We start from the raw sequence: 19,645 nt of genomic DNA, 5'->3' as shown, positions 1-19,645 counted from the left end.
CCAAGGAAACCCAAGTCATCCATCAGGGTCCACCCAAATGTCCACACCCTCCGGTAGCCTGCCCAGCCCCAGAGGCTCCCCTGAGCTCCCTTCCCCCATTAGAGCCTACAGAGGCAGTGCTGCCCAGCAGACATCTCGGCTGGGAGTCAAACAGAGCAAGGCTATTTTGGTCCCTCTCTCCACTCTATGTGACCCTGAAATGTGCCCTGGCCTTAGGAAACATTCAGCTACATCAGAGAATGTGAGTATGCATGTGGTTTGTATAACACAGGCAAGACATGGTTTTTAGATACGTTCAGAATAGATAGTTACAGAGGACAGGTATGTTACATGTGGGAAGGAAGAGACACAAGGGCCAAGAGATACTTAATATGCATGAGGCTCCTGGGCACTAAATGTTCAATTCACAATGTGCCTTTATACAAGAGACACCTAAACAAAACCATTCCTGGTGCCCATTCTGGTCCCATGCGTCCTCTGCCCAAGAAACACGTAGAACCCATGCCAGTGCAACAGCTACTTCTTGGCAACTCCACCATGATCAGGCACACTTGTCCCATGTCTGTCCCGTTGAGCCGGTGTGTGTCATAAGCCCTTCAGCTGTGAGCACTCTTGCCCAGACCTCGGCTCTGGTCCTCGTGGCCACACCTGAGTGGGTGAGGTTGACTAGCAGAGAAAGAAGAGAACCGATGAATGTTGACAGCACAGGAATCAGGTCATACGGCCCTCCCATCTCCTTCCCTCAGCTTCTTGCTGTGTTTTGCGAATGGATTTTATAAACCTGTGATTCGAGCATCCTCAGTTGCTTCTCGAGCCTTTCCGCTCCATGAACTCTGGGACAGCTTGCCTGGTACTGCAACTGGAGGACATCATTGCATCCAGAGAGCTTCCCACATGACAGTCTGTGAGCAAGGGACTTCGCCTCCCTGGATGGTGGTTTTCTTTTATGTAAAAGATGTGATCGTAGTCTCTATTTCTCAAGGGTGCTGTGAGAAACACACAGAATAAGGCCACGTGAAAGTGTGTGGCAGGTAGCGGATGCTCAGTAACGTGAAGCCTGCCCTTCCCGTAGCCTTTCTCTTCCTCCACTGGGTCTAGACTTCACATTGTCCCATGGTTCGAGATCCTTGGTTCATCCCGAGTCTTATCATCATCCCAGAAGCTTGGAGGGAGCTCCTGGGGAAATCCAGCTTCACGGTCCCACACTGATCACTTCCCCTGGGCATGGCCTGGTAAATGCAGCTCAGATCTGCTCCCCAGGCAAGTCAAGGAAGTTGCTGCCCAGAAACCAAGTGAGGACATTTACAAGAACCGGCAGCAGCAGCAGCAGCAGCAGAAGAAGAAGAAGAAGAAGAAGAAGAAGAAACTGGATTTGCTTTTTCACCAGAGGATCCAGATTTCCCTGTGGCCTCACAAACAAAAAGGAAGGAAGAAGGAGCAGCACAGTCATCCCTTTGTGAAAAAGGCATTCAAGTAACTGAGTGACTCAACAAGCCTGGGTCTTGGGGTAATTACGAATACCTGGCTGAAGGGCAGTCCTCAGGCAGAGCCCCTGAGACCTGTTGAACTCTAGAGTGTGGGAGCAGAGGAGATTCAGGGCCTGCCTAGGGGCAGTGTCCACAGGGGCAGAGTGCCCCCAGGACTCGCCCTGGCTCAGTTAAGGACTCCCCTCAGGATCTGCAGAGGTGCAAGGAAGGGTGCATCTCTGCCTGGACTGAGCTGGAAATGCAGCCGTGTGGCTGAAGTGGCCACTTCCTGCTTTCTGTAAAGCAGCCACAGGGACCTGTGAACAGGTAAGACCCTTACTCTTGATTACTGAAGAACTAGAACCCAGGCTCCCTTGACCTTCTCTCCAAAAACCCAGATGACACGAGGACCCTCTCCCAGCTGAAGGGGCAGATTCATGCTTTAGAGTGTGGGGAGTCAGCTTGGGGGCACGTGAGTGTTTAGCTTAGGTGTGGGCCTCACAAAAGAGTCAAAACAAGTCAGCCAGGACTCCAGCAGCCTTCACTGTGTGAGAGATGCCAGCACTGTGGCCACAGCCTGACAGCTGCGCAGGCCACATAATGTGTGGGGCCGAGTGGAAAACGTGGGTTTTTTTTTGTTGTTGTTCAAAATCATGAGCTTCCAGGGGCGGCAGCAGAACCTTAAACTGCTCTGAGGCCCTTCTGAGCACAGGACTTGGTATGACTGCACAGGGATACCTGGCAGGCCAAGTGCAGGGACAGAGCGATCTGCCCAGAGGCCAGCAGGTCCCCAGTCAGTGTCTGGCACCAGCTCCCTTCATGACCTGGGCTGGCTCAGTTTCACGGGACTCCCAAGGCTGGAGGCTTCCCCGGAACACCATCCTCAGGGATTTCCCAACAGGAGCAGCCTCTGGCTTCAGATCTGTCCTTGTTTGACTCATAAATTATCACTCAGACTGAGAAAATTAACACTCAGTGATTCCTGAAAGGGTGCCCAGTGCAATAGATAATTTTCAAAGTGAGTTCATCGGGGATTTAATAGCCAGGCAATGTCCATTAAAACAGCGACAAACATGGGGAGAAAAGGAAAAGTTCCAACTGGAAACTCATGCTGGCTTGACAGTTGTTCTCAGGGAGCAGAACAGAAGTGGGCATTTTCATTCTGGTTACACCATCAGCGATACCTCCACGGAGCCTCTCAGCTGGTTCCTCCTGGGTCTGGGCCACAGGCCTCCCAGTATTGCCGGTCTCGGAAGACATCTGTGGGCAGGTTCTGCAGAGGGAATCTGAGGCTGTGTGGGATGAGCTGCAGGACCCCCTGTGGGGAAAGGCAGGAGGCAGCACCAGCTCCTTCACCAGGACCTGAGGGTACTGTGGCTCATCAGGGGCCATCGAGGACGTGGAGACCCTGCACAGTGTTTGAGGAGTCCTGCTACATCAGTTTATTCTGGTTTAGGTGGTTGAGGGGAGACTCAGTGAAGTCTTGGGGGTTCAGGGCTACACTGCCAGCCTCTGGGACAGCAGCCCCAGTGTCCCCCGACCCAGGCCTTCCTCCTCCCTGCTGATGAACGCCCAGTCTGCTCCCAGATGCACACATGTCCTGAAGACACCCGGTTCTCGTGCTCTTCTCTGCAGCACCTGAATTGGGCATTCCTGGGTAAAGCAGTTTAAGTTACTTTCACTTTTATCCACCTTGTTTCCGTTATTTCAACCATGCATGTCCCTTGTGTATGTAGGATAAAGGTGTCTAAGAATAAAGGTCCATGATTTAAAGTTTTTTCCTCTTCTTTCCCTGTCCTGACCACCTGATCATAAGCTTGTAGAAATAAATTGTGTCTCATGTTGTGTACCTTTTGATGCATCTAGAGAGATGGTTATATTCATATAAATAAACGGGCACATCCAGCACATTGTTTCTAGTTGTCGTCTGCTAATAAGTTTACATCTGGTAAATGCCAGTGTTTCTTCAAATGGCTGCATTGCACATGAGTCAATCTGTGTGACAAAGAATGTGGCAGGTTTTGTACAGCCTTTGTAAAGACATTCTTCAATGCTGCCTTTTAAAATAGAAATGTTAAATCCTGTAACTAATCAACCTATGCCTTGTTAGAGGGCTGACATTTTCAATAATTCCTTTACAAAGGGTAGTGAGATGCATCAGATCCCCCAGTGGCCCCAAGTAGGGACAGTGACAGTCAGCAGTTCTTTACAGACACCTGCTCCGTGGCAGGTTCTCTGCCGGCCCTGGCTGCGGGCGGCCCTCATCTAACAGGATGCTTCGGTCCATGGGTGGAGGACAAAGGCCTATGGGCTTGGGGAGCGAGTTCTTTCATCTCCTACATGACCTTCATCTGCTCGCGTTTCCCACGAAGTGCAGCTGGGTTGGAAGGAGATGGTGGTTTCCCACGGAAGTCTGGTCCCTAAGTGACGCCTCTGCTGCCTACATCAAAATCTCCCCGGCTTGCTCCACAATGGTCCCGTCACGTGGTGCAGACTCAGGCGCAGTCTTGTGTGTGCAGAGGCAGGCTTGGTCTAGTGTGCTCTTGATCATGCACCTAGTCACATCTGTTCTACAGTGTTGCATTCTTCTAATTTCCATGCACATCTTTGCATAGGCGTGCTCCCATTGTTCCCATGCCAATAAGTGGTGTGCAAGGTTCCAGAGTGCGCCAGTATTTCTTTAGTCAGTGTCATGCTGTTGGATATTCAGGTTTTTTAACCTAGTGTAAATAACATTCACATTTCTAAAAACCAGAAGAGTGTTTGTGATTAACATATCATCTTAGTGGATATTAAATTGCTGCATCTGATTTCATTTCTCTTTCCCAAATAAAGAGTCAGTTGTGTGGGCTAGTCTCATTCTGAAACTGCACACTCCCATCCCAGAGGTAGAAAGCGAGATCTCCTGCCTGCATTTCATGGAGCATGTGATTATGGAGGTGTCCAGTCCCAGCAAACAGACCCCACATTCTTTTCCTTCAGTGACTCAGACGCAATATGTGGAGAGTCCCAGACAGTATCGCTCCCTCACATTCATTAACCTCCAGAGATTAAACATCACCTGATACACAGAACTGTGGGTTCCCCGTTTGGCTAAGCATCAGGTGTAGCCAGGTTCTTACCTAGGTGCACGTGACAAGGTGCTGCCAGATGCCACCAGCGCAGACAGTCAGTGAGCCCACCTCATCAGAGGGCACATGAGATCCCCAAATGAGAAAGAACTCTAAGGAGCCGAAATCTGCCAAGATGGGTACATTAAAGCTTGCAACTTTGCACGTGAGCGCACCCTCAGACTCAGCCAGTTTATTCTCCTTTGCAGTCCATTCTGAAAAGTCCAGCCAGATGATGGCTAAAGAGTAGAGAATGGAAGGTGGAAGGCGGTTGCTGCTTGCAGAAGAGGCACGCTGGCAGCATTGGCAGGGAGGAAGAGACTGGAAACTGAGTAGCAGATCCGAGAAACCAAAATGCTCAGCAAATGAGGGCAGGTGGCATGGAGCTACTTCCCTGGGTCCAAGAGCCTAATTACCTTATTGTTCCATAAGTTCATGGCCTGCGGTCATCAGGGAAAATAAAACACTGACTGGGGGTCAGTCTTTTCTGTTTAGAGGAGGCTCCCTGAAACCTCCCCCTCCCGGGTTCAAGCGATTCTCCTGCCTCAGCCTCCCGAGTAGCTGGAACTATAGGCGCCCGCCACCACCCCCGGCTAATTTTTTTTTGTTTTTTTGTTTTTTTTTTTGTAGAGACGGGGTTTCACCGTGTTAGCCAGGATGGTCTCGATCTCCTGACCTCGCGATCCGCCCTTCTCGGCCTCCCAAAGTGCTGGGATTACAGGCGTGAGCCACCGCGCCCGGCCTCAGCTGGTTTTTCAAAAGTCATGGCGTGTAATTGTCGGAACAGTGAACTTCGGAGATCCACCGGAGGGGCGAGGCCACAGCTCAACCGCGAGCACCTGAGCATCCTGCACCGCCTGCGACGGCCGTCAGGGGGCGCGATGCCGCCTCACAGAACCTCAAGAGGCGCCCGGGTTCCGGCACAGAAGCCCGGCGGCTCCAGGGGGCGGAGCCGAGCCGCCTCCTCAGGACCTACGCAGGAGGCGCCGTCATCCCTACAGGGACACCTGAGAGGACCCAGCCTCCTCCTCCTCAGGACCCACTCGGGAGACGCCGCTGGCTCTATAGGAACACCTGGGGACCGTGGCCAGGGACGACCCAGCCTCCTTCTCCTCAGCTCCTCAGGAACGACTGGGGAAGCTGTGGCTTCATGGTCCCCGAGGCTGCCCGAGGAAAGGTGAGGAAAAGCTTTCCGTCCCGGCTCAGTGCTGAGGCGGCCGCGCTGCCTCGCGCTCCACTTTCTCAAGTTGTATTTATTTTATTTTACAAAGTGGCCCATCATTAAGTGGCTTTGTTATTCATTATTACAGCATACCTGAGTTGTTTCATTTTTTAATTTTTGACCAATTTGGGTTTGTTTGGGGTGGATCCGGGACAGAGAAGGGAGAAACCCTGAGGGCAACATGGAGAGCCCCAGGGAGACGCGCACCCCACGACTTGCTTTTATTTGCGTTCCAGTGGCTCGTTTTTCTTAGAGTGTTAAAGTACTTGAAAAATATTGAAGACCAGATGTAGATGTGAGTTTTCACAACCGTATTTTAAGTGTAAATACTGGACTTTGTCTGTTAACAGGATTTTAGGTAAAATAAATTTAAGCGGAGTTTATTTCGGCAAAGGACTGGTTCATGAATCACGCAGGAAGCACCAGAACGGAAGTCGGCTTGGGGCTTCGAGCTCTTAGGGTGGCCCGTAAGTGAGGCTCCTCAGTGGCTCCAGCTAGGCGACCGCCTGTGGTGGGGATGCTTCCCTCAGCGTCCCTAGTCATACAGCCAACTGGCTGCTGGGCTTTTTGGCATTGACTGTGGTTGGTTTGTGAATTTTTTTAAGTCAGTTCACATGCCTCCAAGTTCGGTTTCTGTTTGCTTAGGGAAGGCCTCAGGCTAACCCCCGCCGTATTTGCTTTAACATGTCAAAACCATAATTTATTTTTCATTTTACTTTCCTGGCATTAATAGAAGTAAATTCACATTTGTGTGTTATTCAGAAAGTCAGTTTAATTGGCAACCTATTTGTGATGGTGCATAAAATAATGTCTTTTAATCATTGGCATCTTAGATTAGATGAAATATGTTAACTCTCTTAAGCTTTGTTATTAACCCATAACAAGAGTTAAGTTTCTTTTTTTCTCCTAGGCTTTGACCATTTAAAATACACTCAGGCATCTCGTAACGATGTTATACTTTCTGAGAAATCTGTCCTTAGGTGATTTCATCTTTGTGTGAACACTGTAGAGTGTCCTTATAAAACTTAGATGGTGTAGCCCACTCCACACCTAAGTTACATAGTATAGCCTATTGCTCCCAGGCTACGAACCTGTACAGCATGTCTCTGTACTGAATGCTGTAGTCAACCATAACACCATGGTGATTGTAGATTGTGATCCCAGAATATCTGGGACAGGTCTCAGTCAATTTAGAAAGCTTATTTTGCCAAGATTAAGGACACGCCCGTGACACAGCCTCAAGAGGTCCTGACGACGTGTGTCCAAGGTGGCCAGGGTAGAGCTTGCTTTTGTACATTTTAGGGATACATGAGACGTGTAAGATGTACAGTCATTTGGCCCAGTAAGGTGGGACAACTGGAAGCAGGAAGTGGGGGTGCTTCCAGGTCAGAAGTAGGTTAGAGACAAAAGGTTGCATTCTTTTGAATCCTTCATCAGCCTTCCACTGAATACACAATTTAGTCTGGCTCAATGAATCTGCATTTTTACATAAATAATAGGGCAGAGGAAGCAATCAGATATGCATCTGTCTCAGGTGAGGGATGACTTTGAGTGCTGTCTGTCCTTTGTCCAAAAGGAAATTATTTGTGGGCAAATTGTGAGTGAGGTATGTAGCTTTTTGTCTTTGTAGCTATCTTAGTTAGGAATAGAATGAGGGCAGATTTGCCTGACATAGCTCCCAGCTTGACTTTTCCCTTGGCTTAGTGATTTGGGGGTCCTGAGATTTATTTTCCTCTCATGGTATCAGAACAGAGAAAAGGTAATGCATTGAGCCATGAGCTTATGACAAGATGGCTAGGAAGGAATTTTTCAGCTCCATTTTTATCTCATGGGACCACCATCATATGTATGCAATGCACGAGTGTAAAATCACATTTAGTTAAGTCAGCTTACACTAAGCTATGGACCCAGATGGTCCTGGGGCCTTTTTCCACTGGGAGATCTTTAAGGACCTTTCTTAGCTTTTCTATGCTAATTGGTATATTCATAGTTGCCTTATTTCAGTGTCCATTTTGTTAATGTGTATTTTTACTAGGAAATCACCCATTTTTTCTAGGTTTCCAGTTTGATGCAATTATTTGACTTTTAATTTCTCCTCTGTTTTTAGTTTTGTACATAATTTTCCTATCTACTTTTGCACTCTTTTTTCCATCAACAATATTTTTAAAATATACTTTTTAGCTTTTTTTGAAGAACTGTTATGTTTGACAATTTTTTATGACCTAATCATGACCGTAAATGATTTTTAATTAATTTCAGCTTAATGTCTTTTGTAGGGCACAACTGTTAAAATACAAAATTACAACAAATGTGGGTTTGCAGATCTTAATTGGCTTTTTTTTGTGGTTCTAGAATCAGGCAGCAGTCCAGACCAAAAATGGTTCAGAATGATCTGCCACACAACATGTGCGGGTTATATTTATAGCCAGAGAAAAAAAGTGACATACAGAAAACAGAAGTGAGGTATAGAGGTTGCTGGATTGGTTACAGACCTGGTTACAGCCCGGATTTGCCTTCTTGGAACTTGTTTTGAACAGCTGGCTGCCGGCCATTGACTGACACTCGGCTGATGTGATTGGCTGAACCGCCGCAATTTGTTACCATGATACATTCCCAAGTCAGATTTTCAGTTTGTTTCTATACTAAATTAGGTTGCGATTCTTCTTCTTCTTCTTCCCTTTTCTTTTTTGAGGCGGAGTCTCGCTCTGTCACCCAGGCTGGAGTGCAGTGGCGCGATCTCAGCTCACAGCAAGCTCCGCCTCCCGGGTTCATGCCATTCTCCTGTCCCGGCCTCCCGAGTAGCTGGGACTGCAGGCTGCCGCCACCAAGTCCGGCTAATATTTTTGTATATTTTTTTAGTAGAGACTGGGTTTCACCTTGTAAGCCATGATGGTCTCGATTTCCTGACCTCATGATCCACCCGTCTCGGCCTCCCAAAGTGCCGGGATTACAGGCGTGAGGCACGGCGCCCTGCCGCGACTCTTTACAAGGACTCCTTGGGAGGCTTCTAAAGCCTAAATGTTGTTTGATGTAAGACTTCCTCCCTTTTGGTCAGCCTCTCAATTTTGAGATATTGATCAAAACTTTGGGCATTGGTGTCACTCTTTGTTATCGTAAATTGAGTTATTAGAACTTATTTGCTTTCAGTGTGGCATTTTCAAGTTTTATTTGGTCTCAGTGCCCTCTGGGCAATAGCAGAACACTGTGTTGTGTAAGGCGGAAATAGAGCAATAGAAAATAACAACTGATTTGTTAATATCAGATTACTTCAAGTTACTTGTTTTGGTAAGAATTAAAGCAGAGGGGACTTCTTTATGCTGACTCAGGTAGACTGGAATCTCTTCAGGGAAAAAGGGAGCTCTTTTGGGATCTATCTACTTCCTTAAAGTTTCAGCTTTGTTGTGTGTCATTCAGCGTGAGTGTCTCCATTCTGGTTTTGCCTGCTCAGTGTGGCCTAATGCGGGAGTTGTGACCAAAACAATGACCTCCCGTAATTTGTTCAACAGTTCTCCCCTTTTGGTTAGGTTCCTACCTAGGTGAGGGTGTGACTAAAAACTTAGGGCATTAGCAGTATTCTCAGTAACTATCATTTTCGGTTTCCGGTCTCAACACATCATTTAAGAAGTCAGTAAAGCTTTCTTCTATTGTGACAGCATATTTAATACTGAGAAAGAAAAGAAAATTTCTATCTTGCGAATGTGAGCTTCCTCTAAATTATCAGGTCCAGGGAGGCTTGGGAATGAGGCAGCAGTCACGTCCCATTTCCCTCTTAGCTAAGTAATCATATCTTGAAGCTGCTTGCTATGTAGACTAGACTGACTGTCATCAGCTATAGATTAACCTAAGAGTGTCTTTGAATATTTTTTTCCAGTGGCAAATATTTGCTTCTGTTGTATCATAGCTGAAAGGAATGCTGGGAAACAAAATAAAGACAAGCATTCATTAGAATAAGTGATCCAGTCACAAGGAATCAATTTGAACTTTTTTTTTTTTTCACAAAGTCATACTTTGAAAACGTCCAGCCATAAATTGAAATAGTCTCCAAAATGTGAATTTTTTTCCCTGGTTCTAAGATGACCAGCTTTCTTAGAGAGTGAACTACACCGTAAGAAAAATGATATGACCATGTTTACACGTATATGTTATCTTAACATAAAACATGTAAAAGGGGCATTTCTTTGAAAGTATATATTAGTCTGTATAATTTACTTTGCAGTATCATGAATGCTCTTATTTTTAAAAGTAGGAGTAGTTACTGTCAATTACTAATTTTTAGTACAAATAATTTAGCAGATATCTGAAAAAATTACAATTTTTAAATAGAGGTTTTATTTTAAATTAGTTTTAGATTCATACAGAAATTGGGAAGAAAATGCAGATTTCCCATGTAGATGCAACCTAGTTTCCCCTCTTTTTAACATATCAACATGTATCAGATAGGTTTAACATCTTTTTTTTTTTTTCCCAGACAGAGTCTCAACCAGGCTGGAGTGCAGTGGCGTGATCTCGGCTCACTGCAACCTCTGCCTCCCAGGTTCAAGCGATTCTCCTGCCTCAGCCTCCTGAGTAGCTGGTATTACAGGCGCCTGCCATCATGCCCGGCTAATTTTTGTATTTTTAGTAGAGATGAGGTTTCACCACGTTGGCCAGGCTGGTCTTGAACTCCTGATCTCAGGTGATCCGCCCGCCTCAGCCTCCCAAAGTGCTGGGATTACAGGCGTGAGCCACCACTCCTGACCAACATCTTACATCATTTCTTGTCATACTTAATGACTGGGTATTACTATATTATTAAATAAGCTCACATCTTATTTGGTTTCCCTTAGTTCTGCCTTTTTCTCTCCCAGGATCCTATCTAGGATCCCATAGGACATTTAGTCATCATGTCAGGCTCTTCTTGGCTGTGACAGTCTCTCAGACTTTACTTCTGAGGACCTGGAACAGTGTTAGGAGGATTGGTTAGGTATTGTGTAGAATGTCCTCCATTGTGGTTTACTTGGGGTTTTTCTCATAATCAGCCTGGGTTTAGGGGTTTGCAGGAAGCAGAGCAGATGTGTAGTGTGTCCACAAAAAGAGTCAAAGACTGTAAAATATTTGAAGAGATGTATTCTGAGCCAAATATGAGTGACCATGGCCCTTGACACAGCCCTCAGGAGACCCTGAGAACATGTGCTCGAGGTCGTTGGGGTACAGGTTGGCTCTATACATTTTAGGGAGATAGGAGACATCAATCAAGTGTATTTAAGATATATATTGGTTCGGTCCAGAAAGGTGGGACAACCCAATGGATTAGGGTGGGATGGGGCTTCCAGGTTATAGGTACATTTAAAATTTTTCTGATTGGCAGTTTGTTGAAAGACTTACTATCAGTAGAAAGGAGTGTCTGGGTTATGATAAGGGGTTATGGAGACCAAGGTTTTATCATGGAGATGAAGCTTCCAGGTAGCAGGCTTCAGAGAGAATAGATTGTAAATGTTTCTTATCAGATTTAAGGTTGTGTTGATGTTAAATGCTGATTGGCTTTTCCTGAATTCCAAAAGGGAGGAGGGCATAATGAGGCATGTCTGACCACCTCTTTCCCATCATAGCCTGAACCAGTCTTCCAGGTTAACTTTGGTGTCCCCTGGTGGAGAGGTGGTTGTGGGAAAGATCTTTGAATTTTATTTTTGGTTTGCAAGTGCTAGTGTAGTCACTTCATGCTGTCACTTCATGCTCTCAAGATGTGTTATCACCATTAATGTTAACTTTTATCACTTGGTTGAGGCAGTGTTTTCAGGTTTTTCACTGTGAGGTTACTTTTTTCCCATGTCTATATTGTATGTATGCTTTTGGAGGAAGTCATCATGCAGAGCTCATACTTAAAGGAGTGGGGAGTTAGCCCCACCTCCTTGATGGCTGTCTATATCAGGTATTTGGAATTCTTCTGTATAAGAGATTTCTATTCAGCCCATTTGCATATCTGTTTAATCATTTATTTATACCAGTATGGGTCCACAGATAGTTACTTTAATCTTTTGGTTATCTAATTGTACAGTATTTTGTTGCTCTTTGTTCATACCTGTGGCCATTGGTAGCTCTTTCCACTGGCTCCTTTTACATAATTTCATGTTTTTTTTTTTAATAATTTATTTCTGTTACTTCAAAAGTACCCTGGCTCATATATTTTCTGTCCCAGTCCTAGTTTCAGCTATTTCTTCTAATAGCCCTGATTTCTTTTGTTAGAGAATGGTATGAAAAACTTACATCTGGCCACTAAATGTGGTCATTGCATCATGACACTTACAGCTGACAGTGCAAAGAAATATATGGGTGTCTTCTAACTTATATGTACCCACTTAATTATAAAGGTTTCTATGTGGAATCATCTATGTATATGTTAAGCTAAATGTGAATTTATACTTATGTTGTATATATATATTCTGACTCATTATGACAGAGATCATTCTAGGCTTCCCTATTTTTTATCTGAACTTCTCACTGTAATAGTGAGGAACCTGGCTCCTACTATCTGCCATTTATTTCATCCCTTGTACCATTGGGAACAAGGAATTCATTCTTGATCAAGATTCCAGGTTGGGACTTAATAAGAAATATATGTTTGGTCTGTGTCTGCAGTTCCTGGTACAGAGCTTCTAAAACTATTATAATTTCCTGAACAGTAGGGGTGCTAGGAGCATCTTGTGTTCTAATATTTGGTCTTTGGCCCTGGTTCCTGACGCAGAGTTCCTAAATCTCTTGGAATCTCCTGGATAATAGGAATGGCTTCTGTTCTAATAAGGACACTCTGTGGGTTCCTGGATGGTTTCAGGATGGGGATGGTCACCAGAAAGACCAAGCCATGATAAGAAGGTTGTAACTTTTAGCTTAACATGCAATCCTTTGAGGGTGTGAAGGGACTGGAAATGGAGTTAATAATCCGTCATGTCTACATGATGAAGCTTCCATAAAAATTCCTAAAATATGGAATTTGGAAAGTTCCAGATCAAGGCTGACAGATTTGATGTCTAGTGAGGGCTCATCTATCATAGATAGTGCCTTCTAGCATGTCGTGACATGGCAGAATGGGGAAACGGGCTCCTAGATGCTTTTATAAGGGCACTGGTTTCATTCATGAGGACAGCACTCTCATGATCCGATCACCTCTCGGTTACCTCTGAATACCATCCCTTTGGGGATTACATTTCAAAATAGGAATTTGGGGTGGGGGTGTACACACATTGAGACCATAATAACTAGTAAACATAAGTAAGTATTTCCTAGTTCCATAAGCCATCATAGCAAATTGTCAAACCTGAAGAGGGGGTGTAGGAATGCCTAGTTTCTGGCCAAGTCATATAGAAGTTTGGGTAAACTGGGGATTCACTACTTGTGATTGGCATCTGAGGTTGTGGACAGTCTGGTGTTACTAAGCCCTTAACCTGTAGGGTGTATACTAACTCCAGGTGATCAGTGTCACAGTTGAATTACAGGATACCCAATTGTTTTCCAGAGAGTTGGAATATTGGTTGGTATGGGAAACACCCCCCACCCCCCACAATTTGCTGTTAAAAGTGGAGTGTTGATAGTATAGAGGAAAATCATGGTTATTTTTCTTTTTACAGATATAGTAGTTTCAAAATTAACTATTATCCCTATGGGAAATAACTTTATAAAATAGAGTCCACTCTTCGTGTATATAGTACGTTTTGTTTTTAGTCTATGGATTCTACTCATTTCCAGCTCAGCACCTTTGGCCCACCACTTGCAACACACATTGGTAATACAGTTAGATTCTTGGTTGCACTCTGTATTTTGTCCTTAGATACTTCCACATCCTAAATAATTTAATTTGTGTAGATTGTGATTTGTTCTTTGTGCATTAAAATTCTGTGGGTTTTATCAAATGCATAGTGTCAGATATCCACTACTGAAGTAGCATACAGAATACTTCAAATCCCCACCCCAGACAGTCACTGATCTGACTATCATCTCTTTGGTTGTGCTTTTTCCAGAATGTTATATGAATGGAGTCATACAATGTATAGCATCTTCATACTGCCACCCTTTACTTAGCAACATAGATGCAAGATTCATTCATTTGTTTTCATGGATTGACAGTTCATTCCTTTCTGTTGGTGAATGGTATTCCATTGCATGGTTGTACTTCAAATTGATTATGCATTCAGCTATTGAAGAACGTTCTGATTACTTCAAGTTTTGGCCATTATGAGTAGAGTGGCTCATATATAATTACATGCTAGTTTTTGTGTGAACATAATTTTTCAAAGCAGCTGTCTAAACATACACAATTTAGGGGTGCATTTGTTGGATTGTAAGGTAAGACTTGTTTATCTTTGGGAAAAACTGTCAAACTATTTCCCAAAGTGGCTGTACCCATTCATGCATTCTGCCAGTAATGAATGGCCGTACCTATTGTTCTTCAACCTCCAATTGTTACTGTTGAGATTTTTTAAGAGTCCCACAGTTGTACTAGGTGTGCAGTGATATCTCAGCATTATTTTAATTTGCAGTCTCCTAATGAGATATATTGAGCATCCTTTTGTGTGATTATGTGCTATCTGTGTATTTTCTTTTTTTTTCTTTTTTCTTTTTTTTTTATTGAGATAGAGTCTCATTCTGTCACTCAGGCTGGAGTGCAGTGGCATGATCTTCGGTCACTGCAACCTCCACCTCTGATGTTCAAGCAATTCTCTTGCATCAGCCTCCCAAGTAGCTGGGATTACAGGCACCCACCACCATGCCTGGCTAATTTTTTTGTATTTTTAGTAGAGAGGGGGTATCACTATGTTGGCCAGGCTGATCTCAAATTCCTGACCTCAGGTGACTCACCCGCCTCAGCCTCCCAAAGTGCTGGGGTTATAGGCATGAGCCACCACACCTGGCCTGCTATCTATATATTTTATTTGGCTGGATGTCTGTTCAGATATTTACCCAGTTTTATTTGGGTTTTTAGTTTTCTTAGTGTTCGTTTGAAGAGTTCTTTGTGTATTTTCAATACAGTTTTTAAAACCACGTTTGTATTTTGTAAATATCTTCTCACAGTGTGTCTTGTCTTTTTGTTCTCTGAATAGGGTTTTTCATAGTAGAAAATTTAGTTTTATAAAGTCTGTTCTCAGTATTTTCACGAATTGGCACTTGATGCTGTGTGTTAAAACTCAACACCAGATCCAATGTCTCTTAGGTTTTCTTTTAGATTGTTTATAGTTTTGCCTTTGAAGTTGCAGTCTCTGGACTATTTTGAGTAGGTTTTTCTGTTTTAATTTGTGTATAGAGTCATTTCATTCTATATGGCTTCCAAATAATTCTTCCATCACCATTTATGGGAAGGGTACGGATATAGTGGCCTTTACTTCGGTTTGAATTTCCAAAATTATGACACTGAATAAACTGAATATTGAATTTTATAGGTATTTCAGGACAGCCAGGAGGGGGCGCACATCCGCCGAGAAACTGTGAGCAAGAGCGTCTGTGCTGAACCACGGAGCCACCAGAGGGCGCGCGATCCCGCCCCAACCAACTTCCCGCGGAGGTGCCAGAAGCAGCGAGGAGCTTCAACTTCCTCAGGGCAGCACGAGGGTCGTGTTAACTTGGTGTTCTTCATTGGTGAGTAAAAAGCTCCTGTCCACGGCCCTCAGTGCCAAGGAGTGAGTCTTTAGAGCACTCAGCAGAGGAAGAAATCCATCTAGAAAAATAAAACCCCCAAATCTCACTGTTTGGAGTACACCCTAACATCATTGTCAATGTCCAAGACACAGTGGCTGCTAATATATATTCTTACAGTGGCCTCTAATATAATAATCACACTGTGCCCTACATTACTATGATATCCACACCGTGCCCTAACACCCATATAACATGCACACCATGCCCTAACAGTGATGTAATCCACACCATCGCTTCCAATACAAATGTAATAATATCCACACCATGCCCTATCACTGATCTAGTCCACACCATCGCTTCCAATACTAATGTAATAATATCCACACCATTCCCTATCACTGATCTAGTCCACACCATCGCTTCCAATACTAATGTAATAATATCCACACCATGCCCTGTCAATGATCTAATCCACACCATCGCTTCCAATACTAATGTAATAATATCCACACCATGCCCTATCACTGATCTAGTCCACACCATCGCTTCCAATACTAATGTAATAATATCCACACCATGCCGTATCACTGATCTAATCCACACAATCTCTTCCAATGCTAATGTAATAATATCCACACCATGCCCTATCACTGATCTAGTCCACACCATCGCTTCCAATACTAATGTAATAATATCCACACCATTCCCTATCACTGATCTAGTCCACACCATCGCTTCCAATACTAATGTAATAATATCCACACCATGCCCTGTCAATGATCTAATCCACACCATCGCTTCCAATACTAATGTAATAATATCCACACCATGCCCTATCACTGATCTAGTCCACACCATCGCTTCCAATACTAATGTAATAATATACACACCATGCCCTATCACAGATCTAATCCACACCATCGCTTCCAATACTAGTGTAGTAATATCCCCACCATGCCCTATCACTGATCTAATCCACACCATCGCTTCCAATACTAACGTAGGAATACCCACACCATGCCCTATCACGGATCTAATCCACACCATCGCTTCCAATGCTAAAGTAGTAATATCCACACCATGCCCTATCACTGATCTAATCCACACCATCCCTTCCAATACTAATGTAATAATATCCCCTCCATGCCCTATCACTGATCTAATCCACAGCATCACTTCCAATACTAATGTAATAATAGCCCCACCATGCCCTATCACTGATCTAATCCACACCATCGCTTCCAGTACTAATGTAATAATATCCACACCATGCCCTAACACTGATCTAGTCCACACCATCGCTTCCAATGCTAATGTAGTAATATCCACACCATGCCCTATCACTGATCTAGTCCACACCATCGCTTCTAATACTAATGTAGTAATATCCACACCATGCCCTATCACTGATCTAGTCCACACCATCGCTTCCAATACTAATGTAATAATATCCACACCATGCCGTATCACTGATCTAATCCACACCATCGCTTCCAATACCAATGTAGTAATATCCACACCATGCCGTATCACTGATCTAATCCACACCATCGCTTCCGATACTAATGTAATAATATCCACACCATGCCCTATCACTGATCTAATCCACACCATCGCTTCCAATACTAATGTAGTAATATCCACACCATGCCCTATCACTGATCTAGTCCACACCATCGCTTCCAATACTAATGTAATAATATCCACACCATGCTCTATCACTGATCTAATCCACACCATCACTTCCAATACTAATGTAGTAATATCCATACCATGCCCTGTCACTGATCTAGTCCACACCATTGCTTCCAATACTAAGGTAATAATATCCACACCATGCCCTATCACTGATCTAGTCCACACCATCGCTTCCAATACTAATGTAGTAATATCCACACCATGCCCTATCACTGATCGAATCCACACCATCGCTTCCAATACTAATGTAATAATATCCTCACCATGCCCTATCACTGATCTAGTCCACACCATCGCTTCCAATACTAATGTAATAATATCCATACCATGCCCTATCACTGATCTAGTCCACACCGTCGCTTCCAATACTAATGTAATAATATCCACACCATGCCCTATCACTGATCCAATCCACACCATCGCTTCCAATACTAATGTAGTAATATCCACACCATGCCCTATCACTGATCTAGTCCACACCGCCGCTTCCAATACTAATGTAATAATATCCACACCATGCCCTATCCCTGATCTAGTCCAGACCATCGCTTCCAATACTAATGTAATGATATCCACACCATGCCCTATCACTGATCTAATCCACACCATCGCTTCCAATACTAATGTAGTAATATCCACAGCATGCCCTAACAGTGATCTAGTCCACACCATCGCTTCCAATACTAATGTAGTAAGATCCAGACCATGCCCTATCACTGATCTAGTCCACACCATCGGTTCCAATACTAATGTAATAATATCCACACCATGCCCTATCACTGATATAGTCCACACCATCGCTTCCAATACTAACGTAATAATATCCACAGCATGCCCTATCACTGATCTAATCCACACCATCGCTTCCAATACTAATGTAATAATATCCACACCATGCCCTATCACTGATCTAGTGAACACCATCGCTTCCAATACTAATGTAATAATATCCACACCATGCCCTATCACTATTCTAGTCCACACCATCGCTTCCAATACTAAGGTAATAACATCCACACCGTGCCCTATCACTGATCTAGTCCACACCATCGCTTCCAATACAGCTTCCATGCCCTTCTGTTTTGTATTTTTGGTAGGGACGGGGTGGGGGTGGGGCTAGGGAGGGGGGTTTTGGCTGTGTTGCCCTGAGGTCAAAGTGATCCGCCTGCCTCTGCTGCCAAAGTGCTGGGATTACGGGCGTGCACCACTGCACCTGGCTGCTGTAAAGTCCTATTTCACACAGCTGAGACATGTTTTAGGAAGTTTGCTAAAAGACCCCTGGAGACCGCCTTATTGTGACCTCCCTGTTATTGTGTTTAATTTGATTGAACTTTTCTGCCCTCCTGCTTTTCACCTTCTCTAATAGTCTCCCATTAAACCAATTCTAAGAACCACCAAAAAGGGGAAATTTTTTCTTGAAAGCAATAAAATGATATGGACTGTTAGAATGTAAAATATATGAAATGAGTCATTATACGTTAGTGCTGCTCTGACATAGGGACGTATTATTGAGAAGGAACTTTTGCTTGATTTTCAGAGAAATGGAATCATCGTATCGCTGATCTACGTAAACAAATTGAAGAATTGTCTGAAAGAAAATATGGTATGTCTAAACTGGAAAAGTCCTGTAATCTTATGTTCATGGGCGTTTACACAATGAGTTACTGTTCATCATGGGGGTACCGTGGACAATCCCAGGGCTGCCGGCGAGTCATGCCATCCTTACACGTTTCTCCTTGTAAGGTGCTTTGTAGTGTCTACACACTTTGTTTCTAGATTGCTGCAAAGCTGAGGAAAAGTTGTATTTCTTTAGTTATTAGTTAGCATTTCTTTTAAACTTTCAGTATGGAGATTGGAAATTTATTTACATATTTATTGCAAAGCCCTGGATCTTAGGGATTTCATTGAATTATTTATTTATTTTTTTTGAGACGGAGCCTCACTCTGTCGCCCAGGCTGGAGTGCAGTGGCACGATCTCGGCTCACTGCAACCTCCGCCTCCCGGGTTCAAGCAGGTCTCTGCCTCAGCCTCCCGAGCAGCTAGGATTACAGGCACCAGCCACCACACCTGGCTGATTTTTGTATTTTTAGTAGAGACGGGGTTTCATGATCTTGGCTAGGCTGGTCTTGAACTGCTGACCTCCTGATCCGCTCACCTCAGCCTCCCAAAGTGCTGGGATTACAGGTGTGAGCCGCCATGCCTGGCCAAATATTATTTTTTAAAATGAATTGTTTCTCTTAGTCTGCTTTGTTAAATTTGGAATTCATCTGGGCGCGGTGGCTCACACCTGTAATCCCAGCACTTTGGGAGGCCAAGGCAGGCAGATATCTAGGTCGGGAGTTCGAGACCAGCCTGACCAACATGGAGAAACCCCGTCTCTACTAAAAATACAAAATTAGACGGGTGTGGTGGCGCATGTCTGTAATCCCAGCTATTCGGGAGGCCAAGGCAGGAGAATCGCTTGAACCCAGGAGGCAGAGGTTGCGGTGAGCCGAGGTTGCACCATTGCACTCTAGCCTGGGCAAAAAGAGCAAAACTCCATCTC

General features: G+C 44.2%; 1 protein-coding gene across 1 annotated transcript in view; it reads left to right on the top strand.

Moving 5' to 3' along the window:
* The first annotated feature begins 5,340 nt into the window (after positions 1-5,340).
* Positions 5,341-19,645, top strand: part of LOC129525023 (solute carrier family 35 member F5-like) — a 67,498-nt gene continuing 53,193 nt past the window's right edge. The window contains exon 1 of the mRNA XM_063709795.1: positions 5,341-5,753. Within this exon, the coding sequence (XP_063565865.1) occupies positions 5,341-5,753 (413 nt within the window). The remainder of the gene's footprint in view (positions 5,754-19,645) is intronic.

Source organism: Gorilla gorilla, chromosome 8 (genome assembly GCF_029281585.2).
Source record: "Gorilla gorilla gorilla isolate KB3781 chromosome 8, NHGRI_mGorGor1-v2.1_pri, whole genome shotgun sequence".
Classification (NCBI taxonomy): Eukaryota; Metazoa; Chordata; class Mammalia; order Primates; family Hominidae; genus Gorilla; species Gorilla gorilla.
The sequence above is the reverse complement of the archived record's forward strand: the minus strand, read 5'-3'. Positions and strand labels throughout refer to the sequence as shown.